Genomic DNA, 22,937 nt, shown 5'->3' on the forward strand with positions numbered 1-22,937 from the left:
GGAATTAATAAACAGTGATAAAAATAGATAATTGTAATCAAATTCGAACATAAACTTGAAATTCAGACAAAAAACTATCGATAAATATCACATACAATAATACTATCGAATAACTATTGATTTAACGATAATTAACGATAATAGCCCTTCAAGGTCCCTTCAAGGGACCAACATATCTTATCTTGAAATGTAAAGTCCTCCATACAAATTCGAGACGAATTATTCTCGGGAGAAAAGCAACTACGTTTCGAATTCCTAGTCCAATCATACATTATTCGTATTATTCTCGAGTGTTTTATTGTATAGGTGTCGGTGCGGATGCTCGGGGATTATTCCGGAGCCGCGCAGTCGGTCGTCCCGGTTGTCAACGTTCTCGTGAGTATTCGTGGCTCAACGGTGGTGGTGACGGTGGCGACGGACGTTGGTGCAACGACGGTGGTGCAGCCAAGATGGCGTTCGCTGAGCGGAGTACGCCGTCGGGTAGCAGGAGCGCGTGAAGAGGAAAAAAAAAAGAGATGCCGCGGGGTGCCGCGACGACCACCGACGCTTCGCGCGGGGTGCTCGCGTGAGGTGCGAGGATCGGCCGACGGGAGTGCGTGCGCTCGGGAGTGCGTGCGCGCGGCCGCACCGGGGTAATCGACGTTAACCTAAAGTGCGGTGCGCGCGGGGAATAGCGGCGCGGAGCGGCGCGGAGCAGTGCGGTGCGGCGGAGTGACGTGGTGCGCGCGGCGCGGTTGTGACTCGGCTCGCGAGCCCGACACAACTCGCTCAGCGACGCGCACGGGGAAATCTTCTCCTCGGCTGCTTGTCGCTGGCATGGAAGCGGCTCGGCCGTGCGACCGAGCTCGTCGGACGTGAGACGGTGACGACCATCGTGCGGCTACGAGGAACTCGGGAATGCGACGACCGGTCATGGCGTCTGTCGCGCGCGCGTGATCGCCGATCAAGCGGCTGATCGAGAGAGAGAGAGAGAGAGAGAGAGAGAGAGAGAGAGAAAGAGAGAGAGAGAGAGAGAGAAAGAGACAGAAAACGTCAGGACGCGTCTACAAGATAGTGATAGGGAACGGTGCGAAAATATTAGATCCGCGTAAACACTGTGTAAACAAACGTTCTGGCCTATCGCGCCTTATCTATCCTTACATCTTCCTTTCTCTGCTCCGATGCTTCGTTATTTGACTGCCACTGTCGTTACCATAGATTGTTCCAGACACGTGTTCAGGTAGTTTGACTCATGTGCCACGGGTTGAGTCTATTGTTCAGTGAATAATGTGATCGAAGTCGGTTCTCTGGTAGGGAGCTGCGAGAGGGCATTTCGTCGGATGGAAAGTGGCGTCTATCCCGCGCGCCACGTTTCTCTACCCAAATTGGCACCAGGAGTCAACGAGAGTTACATTTGGCAAATCCCCGTGTTTTCTCGTGGAGTTCGCCAATAAAATTAACGGATGCCGCCGGCAGGTATCTCTCGAGGTAGTTTTCGAGGTAGTATCACACATGCCAGAATAATTTAAGTTTTTTTATGAAATTAATCTTTTAATCTTAATCTTTTAATCTTAATCTTTTAATCTTAATCTCTTAATCTTTTAAATAACTTTTTATGATATTCTAACTTAATATAAAGATTTATTTAATTTTTGTCAAGCGAAGCATTTTTCAAGAAATGCTAAATAAACAGTTTTGGCATGTTGCATACCATGTATATCAAATATTTTATTTTCTATATTGTATGCTGACAATTTAGACTTTTTTATTTTTTTTATGTATACTCTGTTTACAGAAATATTAACTGCAAGAAGAACTATTAGAAAATATTTTTTATTAACTAAAGATATTTGTTTTGTGAAGATTATTATATGGTTTGTTTTTTTCAGCTGAATTTCTTGCAGTTCATCTTTTTTCTTTTTCTCTCTAACATGGAAAAAAAAGGAAGAAAGATAAACTATGCAAAAAGGTCATCCGAAAAGAACAAACCTATATTCTTATGATTTATACATAGGTCACTGAGAAATAGAACTCTTTAGTATTTTAACTTTTTGTTCAAATATTATCATATTCGATTTGTGTACAATTTAAATGTAAACAATCATATTTGAGTCTTTCCTAATTCATACCTTATCTCTTGGTTAATAAGTGATAGTTTCTATACACATGTCTATAAAATGAAGAATGTATATGTATGTCATTACAGGAAGGAAAAGGCATTTGAATGACAATTAAACAATGTGAATGCTAAAGCTAATAGAAAATTAGTGTTGTGTTTAAACGTGTGAGACATTCCATATCAGTAAGGTACACGTTGTGACTTCATGGACGGTGCACATCATGTCTAATAGTCTAGACAGCTTTCTCACACGCATCGGGGATGTCACAATTGAACGCGTGACTCCGCGCGGTGGTTCCAAGTCTGATGAAGCAAATATGATGACAAGTGAGACTACGACAAGTGCAAACATGAACGCAGAGCCACACGCGACTAATGATGAGAGCTCGGACGAATCGAGCGGCGAAACGACAGACGGCGAGCAAGAGAAGAAGCTCCATGTTTTACAATCCGAGGAAATAGAAGAGATACGCTCGGAGGGTTCAGGAGATGATATGGATCTGGACGAGACGATCGATTCGCAGATCGGTGTAAGAATGGAGTCAGAGAGGCAGCAACATCATCCATCTCCAGAAGACGACGACGATGAACAAGTTAACATTCTGGATACTTTACCATTGGAAGGTTTGTTGTCAGAATATACTAAACAGTGCATATTTAATATCTATTTCTTTAATTTTAAATTAATCTTAAATTAAGATGCTATTTGTTTAATTTATTATTAAATTATTTTTTATATAATAAATTAATTTTTGTTTTCCTTTTGTGTTTCCTTTTTATTTACAATTTAATTAAATTAGACTGATATAATAATTTAACAATTAATATTTTAAATTATTCAATTAATATAATAGAATTTTTAATTTAATATTATTTAATATTTGTATTTTAATTTTGAAGTTTGTCATATAATAGTTAAATCAGTTGAGCTAAGTATATATTTGAAAATTTGTTGTTTTAAAATATATTTTAATTCTTAAATATTATATTTGTTTTAATTTTTTGAAAGATCAAATATGAGCATTATAAAGAATTATTTAATTATAAATATTAATGTTATTTTTATTATATTATCGTATATATTTTAATGTCCTTTTTATATTGTTAAAAGGAGCACCTATAGAAGGTCAAGAAGTATCCGAAGCTGATTTGCTAGGAAAACCAATATTGAAAGATTCAGAAGATGAAGAAAGTATGGATAACGAAAATGAAAAGACAGACGGACAATCGACGGGCGAAGAAGGCACTGACAGTAACAAGAGACATGCTGATTCCGATCATTCCGATAACGCGAAAAAGAAAGCGAAGAAGGATGATGGTAGTACTGAAGGTAGTACATCGGAATGTGAATTGAAAGCGGAGAAAAAGCTTGCCAATATGCGAAGAAACATTCGAGAGGTGATGGACGAGACGCAACTGGACGAAGCCACATTATCTGCACAGAGACAGGAGATGGAACGTCTCAGGCGAGTACAGGAACAGCAGAGGCTTATTCGTGAGGTACAGCGTCAGATAGCGATTAACCGGCAGAATAATAAGGCGCAGACGCGCGTTATCAGCCTCCTGCAGGGCAAACAGAATCAAGCCAGCACCACTATGATCTCGCAATCGTCTTCCCCGTCGTCGTCATTTCCGTCGATGACATCGTCGTCATCCACTCAAGTCCGTTTGCCAAATACCGTGCTGCTAAAAGTGAATTCTGGTGCCGGCACTGGTTCTCAGACTACTCAGATGACAAGTGGAATGCAAGCGGGACAGATGCAGCGAAGATCGATCGATGGTGGAATGCGTTGGCAAAAAGGTAGAGGTGGCTACCAGGGAGCTCAGACATCTATCTCGCGTGTACCGAGTCGTTCCAGCGCGCCCAATATGTTGCAGCAGAGGATCCGCATGATGACGCCGTCCGTGAGTATATCGCCGGTGGTACCTAAAAAAGAACCGATGGACCGTACGGAGTACTATTCCGATTCCGAATTGTCCGATATGGAAACTGAGGAGGCGCTACGTAACGAGAAACAGATGCATGCAACGCGGAAGATGTCTGGCGCGCCTAAATACCAGAGACCACCCAAAGGTAAGGACGTGGTAACGATATCTAGTTCGAGCGAAAGTTCGGACGATGATTGTATAGTTCTGAGCGATCCTAGTGGCGAGGAAGAGACCGATAATGAGGACGATCCATCCAATTCCGGGATGCACACCAACGATCGTTACAACATTCCAGACGAGCACGGTCGCGTACTAATCAACGTGGGTCATCCCGAAACCGAGCCGGATGTGTTTCTGGCGCCGCAAGTGGCTCGCATCATCAAGCCACATCAGATCGGCGGCATACGTTTCCTTTTTGACAACATCATCGAAACGATTGAAAGGTACAAAACCAGCAGTGGTTTTGGTTGTATCCTTGCTCATAGCATGGGTTTAGGTAAAACTCTTCAAGTCGCCAGCTTCTGCGACATTTTTTTTCGATGCACCACTGCCAAGACTGTTCTGTGTATCATGCCCATAAACACGCTTCAAAATTGGCTAGCGGAGTTCAACATGTGGTTGCCGTATGAAGATCCCACTATTACTGCTGAAAAACAATCCAAGGCGACAAATATCAAAATGGAGCCAGGGATGGATGTGAAGCACGAAGTGAAAGAGGAGAGTTGTGGCAATCAAAGCGACATGTCTAATATGTCACGACCTATTAGCACAGAATCCGCGCATCGTTTCGGTCAGGATGTAGCAGCTAATGCGTCGCAACAACCAATGAATATCATGCCAGAGAATCCCTATGCGAATCCCCATCACGGTTACGATCAACGCAATATGATGCCGAATTACATGCAAAATCCTACTATGATGAATAAGAATATGGCTGAGCCTCACATGCCGCATATGCCACCAAGTTATCATCAGAACGAGATGCCACAGAATCCGATGTATAACACGAATCCAAATCCGCTTTCCAATTTTCCTGATCCGATGAACTGCCATGGTATGCCGCCTGGACAGAATATGCCGGGGCCAAAATCCGGTATGGAGAATCAAGCCACTGGCATTATGTATCCTGGCATGGAAAACCGACCGCAGGGTATTCCCATGTATCCCGATATAGAGAATCGAAATGTACCATCGATGTATCCAGGTATGAGTAATCATCATCCCGGTTCGATGCACCCAAGTTATAATAATATTCCCGGTACTTTTGCGAGCTACGGCAGTCAAACGAATCAACAAGAATTAGAACAGGAACCGAAAAAGGAAAACATACTACCAGGAGGAATGTCACTTCATAATGCGGAAGTGAATGTGAAGAAGGAACCAGAAGAGATGATTAAAAAAGAAGAAGGCACATCAACAATAAAGGAGGAGTTAGTGGATGAAAAGAAAGAAACAATAGAGAAAGTTAAAACGCCGTTCAATGTGGATGCGCCTATCGGCATGGAAGTACGCCCGAGGCATTTTCGTTTGCACATTCTGAATGATTCACATAAAACAATGACCGCAAGAGCAAAGGTGATCCAAGAATGGCAATCGACCGGTGGTGTTTTACTGATAGGTTATGAATTATACAGACAGTTGTCTCTAAAAAAACCTAACAAAGCAAAGCGGAAACGCGGTCAACCCTTTAAAGATACTGTGGACGTAGAGGAGGAGGATAAAAATAAAGGCTTACTCGATGAGATGCATTCAGCTTTGGTGAATCCTGGTCCAGATCTGGTGATCTGTGATGAAGGTCATCGGATCAAGAACTCGCATGCGAGCATTAGCATGGCATTGAAACAGATGCGCACAAAACGCAGAATTGTACTAACTGGTTATCCATTGCAGAACAATCTGTTGGAATATTGGTGCATGGTAGATTTTGTAAGGCCTAATTATTTAGGCACAAAGAGTGAATTCTGCAACATGTTCGAGAGGCCGATACAGAACGGTCAATGCATTGACTCGACACCGCAAGACATACGCTTGATGCGATATCGTGCGCATGTATTGCACGCTTTATTGGAGGGTTTCGTACAGAGGAGATCTCATTCTGTTTTGCAAATATCGTTACCACGCAAGGAGGAATACATTCTTCTCGTTAGGATGACGCCTCATCAACGCAAATTATACGATACGTTTATGAATCAAGTAGTGAAAACGCGCGCAGTACCAAATCCGTTGAAAGCTTTTGCTGTATGTTGTAAGATATGGAATCATCCAGATATTCTGTACTATTTTCTCCGTAAGCGTCAAGCGAACGAGGAAGATGATTTGGATCTGGAAGAAACGATAGGAGAAAAATCTACAGCAGGTGGCAAGAAATCTAAAGCGCGTCAACCGAAAGGGGAATCCAAGAAGTCCAAAAAGAGAGAAACAACGATAAAAAATAAACCTGCAGCTAGCGTACAACCAAATGCTTCCTCATCGTCTAGCAATGATAATGCAGAAGCCGAAAATGCTCATAACACTCCAAAACAAAATAATTACACTAATTACTCGATGCCAGTTTCCAACTCAGGGTACTCCACCAACACTATGCCCCAAGGATCTTATCCTCCTCATGGTTATCAGAACTATCGTCCGAATGATCAAAACACATATTATAGGAACGATAATAATAATCACGGACAATATAATCATGGAGAGTTTTATAATAATCAAGAACAGCAAAGGTATAGCAATCAACCATTTCAATCATATACTCAAGCATCAACAGGCTACAACACATCGCAAGGATACGCTAATCAGTCACAGAATTATATGCAATCGAATGACCAATCCGCGAATCATTCTCAGAGATACGGAAATACAGCTGCTGGATCCGATTTCAGATCAGATCAGAATCAAGGAAATAATTATGAAGCATCAGGAATGTTTTCACGGCAGAACTATCCCTATCAGGAGCAGCAGCGCAATTATACACCAAATTTAAATCAAGGGCCTAATAATTATCCTCAAGTCTCCAATCAGCCTTCCTTTCAGTCTCAGATGCCAAATCAGTCCACAAATATGTCGGATTACTCGTCGTATGCCACAAATCAGAATCAAAATTATACACCGACGCCAGCGCCAACGCCAGCTCAGACAAATCCGATATATTCGCGGAATGATGCACAACCGTTGCAAAACTCGACGATGGGATATCCAGCATCTCAGCAAGGACAGCCACCGACGGCCCAAACGCAAACTACCGGCTACATGGTACCGCAGCAGAATCAGAATACATCGCCCGGTCAAAATCGTGGCTTCTCGCCGAATCAACAGAATCAGAATCTTGGTTTGCAGAATCAATCTCATCCATATACAAATCAGCAACAGCAAGGTGTACCTCTTCAGAGTCAGACGCATGGTTATCCTGCGCAAGTGAATCCAACTCCCCCGCAGAATCAGCACGCATTTAATCCACAATCGGGTCCGATGCCACAGACTCCATCTCACGGAGCTCCATCTCATTATATGCAACCGAACCAATCGAATCAAGGGTCTATGTCACAGGGTCCCATACGCGGCTACACTCCGGGGCCGCAAGGTCAAATAGGCATAGCACAGAATCAGAATCCCAATTATCCGGCCAATCAACCTACGCAGAATGTTAACACGCAGACGCACAGGTATCCTCCGGATCAACCAAATCAGGCATCAAATCAGCAGAATGCGGTTCACGGTTACAGTCATCATATGATGTCCCAATCCGCACCTACTAATCAGGCAGGACAGTATCCTCAGCAGAATCAGCCAAATCCGGTGGTGCCACCATCAAATCAAACTCATCCTGGTTATCCATCGAATCATCCAAACACAGGTGCGATGCCGCAGACTCCTGCACATCGATATGGCACCGCGCAACAAGCACAAGTAGCACAGAATCAACCTATGACATATCCATCGAATCAGCAACAGCCTAATCCATCGTTGAGTCAGAACGATCAGCTCTATTCCAGGCCAGATGCGACGGTATCGCAACAAACGCAAGGTTACGCTCCGACTGCGAACGAATTTTCAAATGATCGTTCGAGCGTAGGTTCTGCCGGCAATTCTGGCAATAATTATACAACCAACCAATCGCAAACGCAAAACCCCGTTATGCCGAATTATCCGTCAGATGGCTCGCACCAAAACCCAGTGGTTGGACAGATGAAAGGTGCGGAGGAACCCTACTACATGCAGCGTAACTATCCGCAGACATTCCGACCAGATCAGCAATGCAACGATTCGTATTATAGAGATCAGATGAATCCTGGCATGAACCGTTACCCGAATAATTATTTCCCGCCGCAGAATTATCCAAATCAGTATGATTACGCAACTGGTCACGGTACGGACATGAATCCTCGTCCCGACGAATCCAAGACTTCTCAGCAGTCTGGACCTCATCCTCCCGGAGCACCGTGTGACAAGAGCAGCAAAGACATGACATCCAGCATCGGTGTGCAGAGTCAGCCGTTGCATCAGAACAATCTTACTGGTGCGTCGAACTACACCGAACCGAGTCGCCAGAGTTCGGCGACTCCCGCGCCTAGATCGGGATCGGGTATTAACCCGGTACACAGTCCGCGATTGAATCAGAATGAATCATCGAAGGAAGATGAGAGAGAAAAGGAAGATCAATTAGAGAAGGATAAAGAAGACAAATCTGATGATGAGATCCTCACGAAAGATGAAGAGAAAGATTTCTCCAAGAGTTCTCCTAGTGGGAAGGAAGATCCTGGAATTCCATATGACTGGGTATATATAAATATTAATATATATTTATTATATTGTTAGGATATGTTATTAATATTATATATCATAACTGTTTTTAATGCCTTTTAATATAACATAGAAAATTGAATTTTATAAAATATAAATTTTAATTGTTATACTCTTGATAAATTAATTATTATTTTATATTTTTATAGTAATTTCTGTAATGCTTAATTTTGTAACAGGCAACAGAATTGATGAAGGGCTATGTACCTGGTTTAATTGATGCATCTGGGAAAATGACGCTCTTCTTTTGCATCCTCGAGGAAGCTATTAAATTGGGAGATCGCGTTCTTGCATTCTCGCAGTCACTGTTTACATTGAATCTCATAGAAGACTTCTTAGCGCGGAATAGCTTAAAATATCCAGATGGTCAAACTGATGCTTGGATTAAGAATGTAAATTATTATAGATTGGATGGGAGCACTAGCGCATTAGAGCGAGAGAAACTGATTAATGAATTTAATAATAATCCAAAAATTCATCTGTTTCTCGTTTCGACGCGGGCAGGTTCGTTAGGTATCAATCTTGTCGGTGCAAATCGCGCAATTGTATTCGATGCTTCTTGGAATCCCTGTCATGATACGCAAGCTGTATGCAGAGTCTACAGATATGGTCAACAAAAGCCTTGCTTCGTTTATCGATTGGTCACCGATAACTGTCTGGAAAGGAAAATTTATGATCGACAAATTAGTAAGCAAGGCATGGCGGATCGTGTGGTCGATCAGTGTAATCCTGATGCGCATCTTTCACTAAAGGAAGCAACAACGTTATCATGGGATTGGGAAGAAGATAGTCAAATACAAGACTTCTCACAGATTAAAGACAGTTATACAGACGAAGTTATGCATTGTGTATTGGAACGTTATTCTTCGTTACTTACTAAACAACCGTTTCATCATGAAAGTCTACTCGTTGATAGGAAGGATAAAAAACTTAGTCAAGCTGAGAAACGACTGGCTCGTCGTGGTTATGAGCTTGAAAAGATGGCAGCTAATTGTTCAAGACCCAATTATAATTATGTTCCCGGGAATACAGCCACTCGAGGTATATATATATATATATATATGTTTAATAATGTTATATAAATATATGTTTATATATATTTATTTATAATAAAAAATTTTTATTATAACTCAGAATTTTAATTATGCTTTATATATATTATATATCTTGATTATTTCTTCCAGCAAGCGGATTACAAATCAGAGCAATTCGCGGTGGCGATGGTAGCGCTACGCCGAAACCCGTTGCATCTGTTAGACCTATGCAACAACGAGGAGCTGAAGGATTAGGTCCAAGAAGTGTTACTGGCAGCAGATGGATTCCAGCAGAAGTATGGCAGAGGCAAGGAATGAGCGCGCAAGAGATGACACTACCTTTAGACGTAGTTATACCAACTAATTCTCCAGACAAGGGAAGTATTGTTTTGAAAGCAGGTCAAAGAGTAATGGTATTGAAGAGTCCAAAAGGCATTTACATGCAGCTCGAATCCGGCAAAATCATTGCAATTCGTACTGCACTTAAATTAAATCAACAAAAACGAGAAGAAGAACCAAAGAAAGGTGAGTTAAATGAGTTAAATTGTAATCATTGATGATTATTTTTGATTATTAGATTATTTAAAAGTATTTTATTATTTGAAAATTTATTATGTATATTTTGCAGTGTCTTCGATGATACAGAGAAATCCCAAGCCTGAAGTTGGTTTTCCTTTACGGAACAATTCGGCTATTTCCATAATACCCAAATCATCATCGAGTAATCAGACTAGCGGTCGACCTCTCAATAAACCATCACCAAGTCCAGGTTACAAACCGTTCGGTGATAAGGAAATCTCTAAAAGACCTAAACCAGTTGCTACAGCAACTGCCAAACCTTACTTGAGTCAAGTAAACTTGACTAACCAGGTTTCTCTATCAAGATTACCCAAAGTCAAACAAGAGCCGATGGATCACTCTACACTAGGAGACAACTCCAACTCGTCCGACGGTCAACTAAGAACCGAGCAACGCGTTGAGGAAGTCAGATTGGAAGATGTAGTGGCTGAAGTGAGCTCGAATACCGAGTATAGTCCCTCTAATCACACCCGCACTACTAATTCGGATACGGATACGTCTCTACCAAAACCTTCCTCCGAGGAAGGCACTCAGGTTTACACGCCCGACACCGTCTCTCTTACGCAAAGCGTCCAAACGCAACATGATCAGTCCGAACCTGAAATGCCACCGACTGCTGATAAACAATGCTCGCCCTCGGAGAAAGAACCTTCTAAACCAGAAACATTAACAAATTATGGTCGTTCCTTCCATAGTCAGGTGGAGAAACGAGAAGCTTCCAATGACGATATCATCATAGAGGAATCATCTCAAGTGCAAACGCAGATGACACCACAAGTTGCAACACAAACACATGTGACTGTTCCTAGTCCAATGTCGTCTTTGTTGACGCCACAACCGGTACCATCAGCCATGACGGTACCATCAACAATACCAGTACCATCGACTATGTCGATACCGCCAAGTATACCAGTACCATCAAGTATGCCCCCGAATATACCACCGAATATGCCGATGCCGTCGAATATGCCGCCAAATTTACCACCGAGCATGTCGGTACCATCAAGTATGCCATTGAGCATACCGTCGAGCATACCGGTATCATCAAGTATACCACCGAGCATGCCAATATCAAACATACCATCGAACATGCCAGTATCATCAAGCATACCGCCGAGCATGCCGATATCGTCGAATATACCACCGATATCTTCAAGTATGCCATCCAGTATGCCATCAAATATATCATCGAGTATGCCGTCGAATATGCCATCGAGTATACCAATAACATCAAGCATGTCGCCGAACATACCGTCGAACATGCCGATATCATCGAGTATGCCAGTATCGTGTGTACCGGTACCATCTGCAAGAGTTCCAGAAACACCTAAAAGTATCGCTGATTCGATGACTAACGCAACATCGACTGCATCGATATGTACCAGCACCAATATTACTTCTCCGAAAAGCGCCGAGCCAACTCCAAGCATGCGAGACAACATAATTCAGAGTGATCCGACGCCGAGTTTGCCCCAGGGATATCCCTATGCACAGTATCCGAGATATTACGATTACGGCGATCCGCGATCCCGCTCGCTATCTAATCCTTATGGCACTTATTTCCCTGGCGTTCCACCACACACGGCGAATCCCAGCAGTAGACTGCCAGTAGACACGACGAAACCTCAGCCGGACTTAGGCAAGCCTATGGACGAGAGGAACGTGATGAATGTGCCTACCGCTTACTCTTCTCAAATACCGAGCATTACTGCCAAAACATTAACGAGCAACTCCGCGACGGAGTCTAAGAGTACGGACACTACAACAGCGACTACGACGGTGGCTTCTTCAAGCAGAGACGAAGCGCATATTCCTACAGCATTTAGTCATCCTACTAGCACACGGTATCCGGGACCGTATCCACCGGGACCATACGATCCGTACTCGCAGCATTATCCACCGGCACCAGGCTCTTCCGCAGCTTATCCTCCAGGTGGTGAGTTTTAAGTTTTTATTATAAAATCAAACTTAAAATAAAATTTCGTTTTTTATTTTAAAGACAAATTTCAAGATTTTATTTTATTTGTTGAGTCCTTTAGGTTTTTTAATTTTTTTTTTTGCATTTAAAAAATATGTCAACATTTTTTGAAACATTTTATTCACAGTATTTGTTAATGAAAATACTAATGAAATTAATTTGTAGGAGCACCAGGTTATCCAGCATATGGTGGGCCCAGCTACAACACGGATTATGCCCGCATGTATTCGGCGTTCCATGGTCCGCCACCCCCGACGGATCCCTATATGCACAGAGGATACGCTCCTCCCTCTTCGCATCCCCCTAATTACTATTCACCATTCCCACATCCTCCGCCGCCCTATCCCAATTATTCATTCCTGCCGTATCCGAATCCGAATATGTCCAGCGAGCCTCAACCACCCACTCAGTAGAGAAGTAACGCGGCTAAGATACCCCTGGATTAGTGGCCACGAAATGCGAGAAAGTCGCTGCAGAGACTCAAAGCCGCGTGTTTGTGAAGCTTAATAGACTGAAATTGCAAAACGCATCGATGTAAATATTTAGTCAGAAATATCGAGATATTAAAAGGATTTTTGATGGCAGGTACGAGTACTTTGCAATACCGATATGTCGTGAAGGACGAGCGTGATCGCCGTCATCATTGAACCGTGCAATCTGTTGAAATGTTCAGAATATTTTAACTGTCGACGCCGTTCTTGCGATGCGTTTTTGTTCACTAGTTAACTTCAAGAAAATGTACTCATCAAGCGGTACAAATCACTCCTTTGTTTGATCCTCCAGTCTCATTAGAATGGCATCAAATGAGATTTTGTACGAATGCTTAGACTATGCAATTTAGATTACAATATGTTTCATACTATAACTAATTGCGTTCCTCGTGACTTTTTCTACTTTTTGTACTTGCGCGCTGTGCTTCGTCAGATTAGCCTTTTATCAGTAGCTTCTTAACGTTGAAATTAATAAGTTGACGCATATGATTCTGGAATGATTGAAGGAGGAGTAAATTGTACCATCTGAGTGGAGGGAAGGAGCGCTGTATACTATCATTTAGCTTCACGCGTTACATTCAATCACTTAGCTTATTCTTGTATATTTTGTATATTTTCGTAACAAAGAGGGGGATAGTCATTGATGACGATGAAACAAAATTCTCGTATCAAGTATACTTAACAACGTCCATGACGCGTGCATTTTCAATTCGTGAAATTCAAGAATTAACACCATGATTTACGACAATTTATGAGATTTTGCATTCATATCTTTTTCTCAAGACTCGATTATGATATTAATTCATAACAATTTTACGAATAATGTTTTAGAGAATTAATTATAGTAGCTTTTATAATTTTTTTTTACGGATAATTTAGCATATTATCTGAGATATTTGATTTCTGATTTTTAAGAGGAAACGAAATGCAGAAAACTTCCATGACAAATTTTTCACAATTTTGTAATCGATCCTCCTCGATGATAATGATACAGCAAGATTAATTAATACTTGCAAGCTATAGGCTTCTAACATTGACATTGTACTATAAAATGCAAATTGAAATGCAGATTTCTTACGCGCATGAACTGTGTTAGAATTTACTGTTCAACGAGATGTTTTCTTCTATTTCATCATACACTACACTTTATACGTTATAATAATGTAATTGTTATGCAGCTCTTTACGATTCGATAGTATCTCTATTTTGAAATTGTCTTCTTAAAGATCTGAATTGTATAAAATTTCATTCTATTTGGATCGCATTTTTTATTCCAATACAAGTTTTAATAATTTTAATTTTAATTCAGGATTTCGTTACGCTTAATGTAGACACTATTCAATTTAGATGATAAATTATATAATAATTTTATTCGAAGAAACAATTTCAAGATGAAAATAATGAATCGCAAAGAGTTGAAAATTTGATTCGCATTACGCGTTACTCTTCCATAAATATGATTTTTTTTATAATGCGTACCATCTCTTTTTTTTTTTATCACCGAAATCGGTTTGCTGTTCTCCGTGGCAAGCGTCATGTCGCGTCTATGTGTCATCTCTTTTAAATCATTCTCCATACATACATTTAAATGCGTAACACATACATACGTACAGTATTCATGGAACATTTAGCAGCCAGTAAATTACAGTTTACAGCATCCTTAGCGAGTTGTATATGGACTACGTATTATAACTATTAAACGTTACGGTTTCCGAAATAGATAATCTTACAGTAGAGTGTAGGATTGTTGTTAACTAGATATGTCTTACGATTATAAAAAGAGGAAAAAAGGGAATCCGTTGTCTCTCGGACGCGTAACGTAAACGTAAAGGGAGAGCCATGATTTTCAGGAGCGACTCTTCAGACTCGGAACTGTGATATTTTATTATTAATCTCGTGTCGAATTCGCGCTGCACGCTCTTGCCCGGAATCGAAGTCGCCGACCTTGGTTTCGTGGGAACTTCGCGGGCGGGCCTGGAAGTTTTCTCCCCAGCCCGTCCACGCGACGCTCAGTCGAAATTGTTGCATTTACGTTAGCGTAAGTCAATCGGGTGCACGAGATGGCTAATCCATTTTTCCAAGTGGAACGCAGAGGCGCGCACGGGTCTATCATGGTGCTCCCTGTATACATTATTATAGACCAGTGGTATTCAACCCCTTTTCATCAGCGCTAATCCTGAAAACATTCTCCTTCGTGTCTTTTAAGACATTTTTGAATTTTTTTTTTCTCACTCCAGAATTTTGTACTCTTCCGAAGACACCTCGTCGCGAAGGATTTTTTATAGAACTTTTTTTTTTCTATACCGTTTTATATTCTCATTTATAATTGCGTTTTCACAAGTTCCTCATATATAAGGATGGGGGAGACGATGTGACTCCTCAGGTAAATTCTTCAGAACTTCATGAGTATGAAAGAAATATTTACGTTTCTTTTCTACATGTACTTCGTACTTACCAAAGTTCTTTTAGCATCTGCTGATGCGCCTAGAACGCGAAAGCTCGTGTTTCCGTACCCCTGGCACCCTCGAGAAGGGGAATAGTGGGCACTGCAGGTTGAATACCTCTGATTATAGGCGAATTACTCTAGCGAGATAAGCGTTCATGCTGGATATATGATTAGTGTAACTAATGTCTCCCGTGGCGGGTCTCGGTGTTGTCTGTTTGCCGCGCGACGAGACGCGACGTCCCTGTCCTCCTCCCCCGATTACTTGGGACGCGTTGCGGCCGCACGTTTTGTAGGTTCTAAGTGTACAGATGTTACGTTTAAGCGCGACGCTCAAGTAAGCTGTGCAATCCCACGCGAACAGGCGACAGGGAGACCGTCGCGTAAAACGCGTGCGAGAATTGCGAGCCGTTACGTTCTGAAAGCGGTCGCGTGGTTCCGAATATTACGGATCGTCATCCAATCCCGGCATCAACGACTGTCGAGTTGCTCTGTTTCATATAACATAAAGATCAGCCTCTTCGACGCTGCTGTAAAATTGCGTATCCACACGCGTTGAACGTGGCATCCCGGCTCCGAATTTCGTTTGTAAAAACACCGCATTACTCGTATTACTCGTATGTATCGTTCAAAATCGAATCTGGATCGCGAACATTAATCAGCGACTTGATATTGTAAAATTTGACAGTTAACATGATGACGACGATGGTTATTATTCTATCTTAAAGACAATTTAGCTTTTTTTATTACAATTTATATAATTCATATAATTTGTTGTATAATTTATTATATAATTATATCATGATATAATTATATCATATTTATTATGATAAATGGACGCAAAAAGCGATACGGGCATTTCAGTAAGATCTATTTTTTAAGAGGATCGACCTTGCACTACTCTCAGAACAAGCGGCTCATACATTTGCGGAAGGAGAGCAATTATTTCGTCTCTGTTATAGCTTTTTTGCCATTTACATACTTGTACATACCCATTATTTACATTTCATACTTTATTTATTATTATACATCAGCCACTATCGCTTTTTTTCGATGTCAGAGTATTATCCTTATGTAAAATAAATTGTTTACACTAATGAGAAGATCGTTTTCTCATACTATATTGTTATGAGCGAGCGAGCGAGAGAAAGAGAGAGAGAGAGAGAGAGAGAGAGAGAGAGAGAGAAGAAGCCTATGTATATTGTTTTTTTACAATATTCATCTTTTTGCATCTGCCCAAACAAAAATTAACTCACAGGCATGTTTTCGCCGCATGTTTAATGCATTCATCTGATTTCGAGAACAGATTATTCTTATTCGGCAAATTTTACGAGAAGACATATTAAAGATATATTTAAAAAATCATCCAATAAACAAAAAATAAACGAATCTCCCTATCGTGTACTTACAAGAAATCTTGCAAAATCATAGAAAAAAATCGCCGTACGTAGGACCTAGGAATTAAAATTTGAAATAGACCTGAAATGTTTTCCACGTGAAAAGATTTCGTGACAATTCAATAGATTTACGATTTAATTATAATTATAATGGTGCGAAAATATTGAGAGAAGCGTCCGTCTTCAGCGTGCGGCGGAAGTACGCGTCGCGATGTGTAAATGCTTAGTATTGTAAGGGATGATCGTGGGGTCGCGACCTTATTGGAATTATTAAACAAGCAACTCGTCTAATCAGCGCGAGAGATCCGTCTTTCAGTCCAAAATTCTACGTCGACGTGATAAGATTTTCGCGACACACGCTCTTCGTCTGTACACGTTAGGATGACTAACAATGCATGTTACACGCAGGCTGGATTTATTGAGAAAAGTTAAATAAATTTAATAATAAATTTGCCAGCGGTGGATTAACAGTGCTTTATGTTGCAGTCTCCTATTCTTTCTTTTTTCTAACAAGCTTAATATTCCATTTCGTATTTTCATTGTAACTTTTTTTTTTATCAAACGCGCTATAACGTATGTGAGACAAAATAAAAGTATTCGGATATTAAACGGGTTTGTTTCCTACGGATAACTTGAAATTTATAATGTTGTTATATAAAATGAAAGTCGTACATTTTATTCTGTTTCGTTTTGAAGCACAATAATGGGATATATTCTTTAAATAAGTATTAAATTTTTAAATTATTTAGATATAATATATATATATATATATATATATATATATATATATATATATATATATATATAGGATTTCAGTCAGTTCCGTTGCAATATTGTTCAACTGTATTTACACAAATAATAATTTTACAGTAAGGTTATTACTGTAGTAAGTGCAAATAAATGTAATTAGATATTTTTCATAAAGCAAGTCTAAGAATAAATTATACTTTTTAATATTAATATGCATAAAATAGAGTGAAATATCTTATAATTACTATTATTGATTTTTTTTGTATAATTTGAACTATTCAAAAACATAATACACATATATCTTCTTATTTAATTAAGAGAATCTAATAAAAATTTATAGTGCGATAAGATAATAATTTGCTAAATAAATTTTTTTACTTATTTGTTTTGTTTGGAATGATGAATAGAAAGTTAAGGCCAGGTGCAGTGAAAATTTGTTACGTTACTGTTAGTTTTAATCATAGAATGTACAGACATGTAGAGACAGTACAGACGGTATTCATAACTTTGTATCATACTTATCGACGAAAAATTGACGAAAGAGATAAATAATTAAATCAAATAAGAATACATAGATAGCAAATAAAATATATAATTGATAAAAGTAACGCCGATTATCATAAAATTTTTTCCCTATGTTTCCATAAAGTTAAAAAAATAGGTTTCTGAATAGATAGTTTATAATGCAGTATTACATTCATTTAACTTTTTATTTTATAAAAGTCTCATAAATAGTTTCTGACTAATAATTGTATTGTATATACGACGTATATACTACAAAAACTGCATTTTTTTCATTCAATTATTATTCATAAAAATATTTAAATTTGATGAAATGTAATTTGAGGAAATATAATTTTAAATAAAAATCAAATATAATATTATATATAGTAATTCATATAATATTTTGATTTATTATTATTTTGCTCGTAAATATATATATTATTATATATATTTACGAGCAAAATAATAATAAATCAAAATTAATATTATATGAATTACTTATTTCCAAATTTTTAGCAGTTGTGCGTATTTATAAACACTTTAGCAGAATAATTGTAATTTTAAGACAATGTCTTATGCTGTAAGTCTTTATCTTAAGTGATGCATAATAATTATTTTATGTTTAGAATTTTAAACTAAAGAAGTATTTATGATTTACGATAAACTGCTGTACAATAATAAATGTAGTGTTTATATAATATATAGTATTTATAAGTTATATATAAATGTATTATATATAACTTTATTTTTTTATACATATAATAAAAATACATAGTGTTATGTAAAAATAAACACTGTCTTAAAATTACAAATTAGCCATTCTGTTAAAATTCTGAGATTTTCGCTAAATCTGTTGATTTTTAGATTCTCAATATTTTATTGATGCCATCTCATACCGATTTCAAATTTCCGCGCGGGTCCTCAGCCCCATACGAATTCGGACGTGGTGCCGCGGATAACCTAACAAGCTATGGTGCGGAACCGCATCACCACATGGCGCGCGTGGGACCGCGTGAAGGTGTATCGCGCAATTACTTTCGCGGCGAATGCAGCCTCTCAGACGCGGCTTGCATCAGATCGCGCGTACGGTTGCGGCGTATCGCGTGTCCAGCGACATACCACTCACGAGACCACCTGTCAAAGGCATCGCAGTCACCGCCAGTGTGCTCGACTTCAGCCGGTGGGGTAGCAAGAAAGCAAACAGGAACCTAAAGATCGCCCTCATTCTCGATATGACGGATCCTAAGGTCGAAGAAGCTCTGGCGCCGCTTCGAGCGAGCGTCAAGGAACAAGTGAGTGCCATATGGATGCAAAGTAGGGATTGTAAATCTCGGCAAGGCATCAGTTCTAATACTCGGCAATAATTTGGTCGAAATAAATGTTGGCAAATTTTGCAAGATGAATAATCAGTTTCAATATTTTGAAAAATGACAAATGTGTCATAAATCAATAATTGTAATTAGAGTTTTTCATAAAGAACTGAAGTCTTTCAAATAAATTAATGATAAAATAGATCTATATTGTAAGCTCATCTGATGAATGATTAGTATCAAGATTAAGATCAAGTGTTATATATTACGTATTGTATACATAATAAATTTTCTACTATATTTAATTATTGATATTTTACTTATCATTATATTATATATTTATAAAGTTTTTCTTGAAATATAACTGATTACTCTTTGCAGGGTGATTATGTACGAAAGTTGAAATCCGATGGCGCTCTAGAATTAGACATCAAAAAAGCTGTGGCAGAACTGAAGCTACGCAAGAAGATACTGGAAGATAAAGAGTTGTCTCTAGCTTCCACTAATATAACATTCGACAGGGCACGAATGGAAGATCTCCTGAAGCGTAGATTCTTTCTAGATCAATCTTTTGCAATTTACGGTGGTATCACCGGTCAGTATGATTTTGGTCCCATGGGTTGTTCATTGAAGACAAACCTGATAAATGCTTGGAGAAATTTCTTTGTGCTAGAAGAACAGATGCTAGAAGTTGATTGTTCTATTTTGACACCTGAGCCAGTGCTAAAGGCTTCTGGCCATGTGGAGCGATTTGCCGATCTGATGGTGAAAGATGTGAAAACTGGCGAATGCTTCCGGCTAGATCATTTAATTAAAGCACATTTGGAGAAAGTAATTAGTGACAAGAAAACGAGCGAGCAGACGCGTGAAGAATGCAGAGATATTATTATCAAGCTGGATGGTATGACGAAAGATGAGATGGCTGCAGTTTTGTCGAAATACAATATGAAATCACCGATTTCCGGTAATGACTTGACAGAACCTATAGAATTCAATCTGATGTTTGGTACTCAAATTGGACCGTCGGGGCTCGTCAAAGGTTTCTTGAGACCAGAAACGGCTCAAGGTATCTTTGTGAACTTTAAACGATTGTTAGCGTTCAATCAGGATCGACTGCCGTTTGCCGCAGCACAGATTGGCAATGCTTTCAGGAATGAGATCTCACCGCGATCTGGACTTATACGTGTCCGAGAATTCACTATGGCGGAGATAGAACATTTTTGCGACCCGAACAACAAGAGTCATCCCAAATTTGCAACGGTCAAGGATATAAATATGCTGTTGTATTCTGCTTGTAATCAGATGGATGGCAAAAGCGCGCAGCGTCTCACGATAGGTGAGGCAGTCTCGTCCGGCTTAGTAGCGAACGAGACACTGGGTTACTTTATGGCTAGGATCCACCAGTTCTTGCTGAAAGTCGGCGTCGATCCGAATCGTTTGCGCTTCCGTCAGCACATGAGCAATGAGATGGCGCATTATGCCTGCGACTGTTGGGATGCTGAGTGTCTAACATCATATGGATGGATCGAGTGCGTAGGATGCGCGGACCGATCTGCATATGACTTGACGCAGCACACCAAGACCACCGGCGTAAAATTGGTAGCGGAGAAGAAACTATCCGCTCCAAAGACGGTAGACGTTTGCGAGATCATTCCGAATAAGATGCTGATTGGTAAAACATTCAAGAAGGACAGCAAAGCAGTACAAGATGCACTAGCGATGTTGAGTGAAAACGAAATCGTATCTTTGGAAAAAGTTCTCAGCGAGAACGGAGGACATGAGTTGACACTGCCTAATGATGTCGTCGTGAAGATCACGAGGGACATGATAGAAATAAAACGTTACCAGAAAACTGTTCATGTAGAGGAGATCATACCCTCGGTAATCGAGCCTTCTTTTGGCATCGGTCGTATTATGTATGCTCTGTTCGAACATAATTTCAGGACGAGAGAAGGTGACGAGAAAAGGACGTATTTCGCTCTGCCACCGGTAGTAGCGCCGTTAAAATGTTCGGTGTTACCGCTCAGTGGCAACGAGGAATTCGTGCCCTTTGTTAAGAAATTATGTAAGTGAAACATATGCGTTTGGTTATTACATTGTACCAAGGTTCTAATAGAAGAAATTTTTTTTTTGTTGTTTTGAGTTTTCCTTTGGCCTATAATCTTTATGAAAATTGTAAATTGAAAATTGCCAATTGTAGATAGTAGAGATTTAAAATATTCTATATCTGTAATATATGTATTGAAGTTAAATATTAAATTATAAAATATATTTTATAGCACAAGATCTTACAAAAGCGGATGTCTCACATAGAGTGGATGATTCTTCCGGTAGCATAGGACGTAGATATGCTCGTACTGACGAAATAGCGATACCGTTCGGTATTACTATCGACTTTGACACTATGAAGACACCACACAGCGCAACGCTCAGAGACAGAGACAGCATGGGACAAGTCAGAATAAATGTATGTATATTTTTTTCATTATAAATGAAGAATGCAGAACTACAATTTGCAAAAAGTTTTCATGTATATAGGTTTTTATTAGTTTAGAGGAGATATAATAATTTTTATTATTTATAAAAAAATAAAAGATGTTTTTAGTTTTTTATTATTTTAACCTGATAAAATTTTTATTTGTAGTTGGATGAGTTGCCTGGTGTTGTGAGGGATCTTTCTTATGGAAGAATTACATGGGTAGAAGTGGAAGCAAAATATCCCAAATTTGAACAACAAGAATCATAAAGAATGTAGATAGGCTCGGAAATAATTTATTTGTACTATATAAAATTGCTATACTATAGAACTACTATATAGAACTATTTTGAATGGCGTATATATCGAGTTTTTGTATCAGCATATCGAGGTGCCTATCAAAAAATATATAGCTAATTATTGGAAAATTCAATGTTTGATTCAAGCATTTATTAATCAAGACATTCGATACTACAATTTATGTATGTTCTCTCAGCATTTACTTAGAAAATAATGTAAATTCTGAGAATTTGCAGATGATATTTTTAATACATTAATCTTTATTTTTCTTCAATTGATATCAATCTAATCATTTACACTTTTCGAAAGCATTTATTTATAATTAAAAGTTTTTATAAATGCTATGTAAAAAATATATAGATCTGTTTCTTCACAATTTAATTTTATCTAATTTCCAATATCCTATAACTTAAATACTAAGAATTATTATTACTAAAGAAAAGAATAAAAAATAACATTAAAATATAATATTAACAAAATATATTTTATACGATATAATTACTAATATTTTAAATTATTTGAAAGTGATTATATATTAACTTATTTTTTTAATATTCTCTTCATAGCATTTTATATGAGTTAAATGTATAACTTTGTAAGAATAATAACAAAAGATAGTCGAAAGGCAATTGAATATTATTATATACAAAATGTAGTACAAAATGTAGACATGTAATTCCTATCAAAAATATTGAAATAAGAAACGTTCTAATTTGTTTAGAAAAAAGGCAATTTGCTTATACTTCATCAACATTGCCTATGTATATCAATTGTGCGAAGAGTCAATCAGCATTCGAATCATATTCAAAGATCATTGGCAATTAATATGAACTATGGTATAATGGACGAAACGC

The 22,937-nt window shown here is 38.9% G+C and overlaps 2 protein-coding genes across 7 annotated transcripts; both read left to right on the forward strand.

The window, feature by feature from the left end:
• The first annotated feature begins 197 nt into the window (after nucleotides 1-197).
• On the forward strand, nucleotides 198-18,101 carry LOC105423287 (uncharacterized). 6 transcript variants are annotated; one of them, XM_089080126.1, is made up of 8 exons: nucleotides 198-1,219; nucleotides 1,294-1,479; nucleotides 2,186-2,722; nucleotides 3,210-8,797; nucleotides 9,001-9,862; nucleotides 10,006-10,380; nucleotides 10,484-12,370; nucleotides 12,578-18,101. In XM_089080126.1, exons 3-8 carry the CDS (start codon nucleotides 2,320-2,322, stop codon nucleotides 12,823-12,825), a joined length of 9,363 nt encoding a protein of 3,120 aa, XP_088936252.1. In that variant the 5' UTR covers nucleotides 198-1,219; nucleotides 1,294-1,479; nucleotides 2,186-2,319; the 3' UTR covers nucleotides 12,826-18,101. The 6 variants fall into 6 exon arrangements, with proteins under 6 accessions (XP_088936252.1, XP_088936250.1, XP_088936256.1 ...); XM_089080124.1 differs by having other exon boundaries at nucleotides 198-1,479; XM_089080130.1 differs by having other exon boundaries at nucleotides 198-1,479; nucleotides 10,484-12,367.
• Nucleotides 18,102-18,955: 854 nt separating this feature from the next.
• GlyRS (glycine--tRNA ligase) lies at nucleotides 18,956-22,459 on the forward strand. The gene is made up of 4 exons (XM_011632974.3): nucleotides 18,956-19,289; nucleotides 19,689-21,372; nucleotides 21,587-21,774; nucleotides 21,952-22,459. The coding sequence occupies exons 1-4, from the start codon at nucleotides 19,044-19,046 to the stop codon at nucleotides 22,051-22,053; spliced, it is 2,220 nt and encodes a 739-aa protein (XP_011631276.2). The 5' UTR covers nucleotides 18,956-19,043; the 3' UTR covers nucleotides 22,054-22,459.
• Nucleotides 22,460-22,937: the final 478 nt, after the last annotated feature.

The sequence above is a fragment of the Pogonomyrmex barbatus genome, unplaced genomic scaffold, assembly GCF_055798465.1.
Source record: "Pogonomyrmex barbatus isolate J1 unplaced genomic scaffold, ASM5579846v1 scaffold3, whole genome shotgun sequence".
Taxonomy (NCBI): domain Eukaryota; kingdom Metazoa; phylum Arthropoda; class Insecta; order Hymenoptera; family Formicidae; genus Pogonomyrmex; species Pogonomyrmex barbatus.

Coding starts and splice junctions, on each gene's coding strand:
- LOC105423287 (XM_089080124.1), top strand. CDS start 2,320: ATGTCTAATAGTCTAGACAGCTTTCTCACACGCATCGGGGATGTCACA. Junction 9,863..10,005: donor CGGGAATACAGCCACTCGAG/GTATATATATAT, acceptor TATTTCTTCCAG/CAAGCGGATTACAAATCAGA. Junction 12,371..12,577: donor CGCAGCTTATCCTCCAGGTG/GTGAGTTTTAAG, acceptor ATTAATTTGTAG/GAGCACCAGGTTATCCAGCA.
- GlyRS (XM_011632974.3), top strand. CDS start 19,044: ATGCAGCCTCTCAGACGCGGCTTGCATCAGATCGCGCGTACGGTTGCG. Junction 19,290..19,688: donor GAGCGAGCGTCAAGGAACAA/GTGAGTGCCATA, acceptor TACTCTTTGCAG/GGTGATTATGTACGAAAGTT. Junction 21,775..21,951: donor TGGGACAAGTCAGAATAAAT/GTATGTATATTT, acceptor TTTTATTTGTAG/TTGGATGAGTTGCCTGGTGT.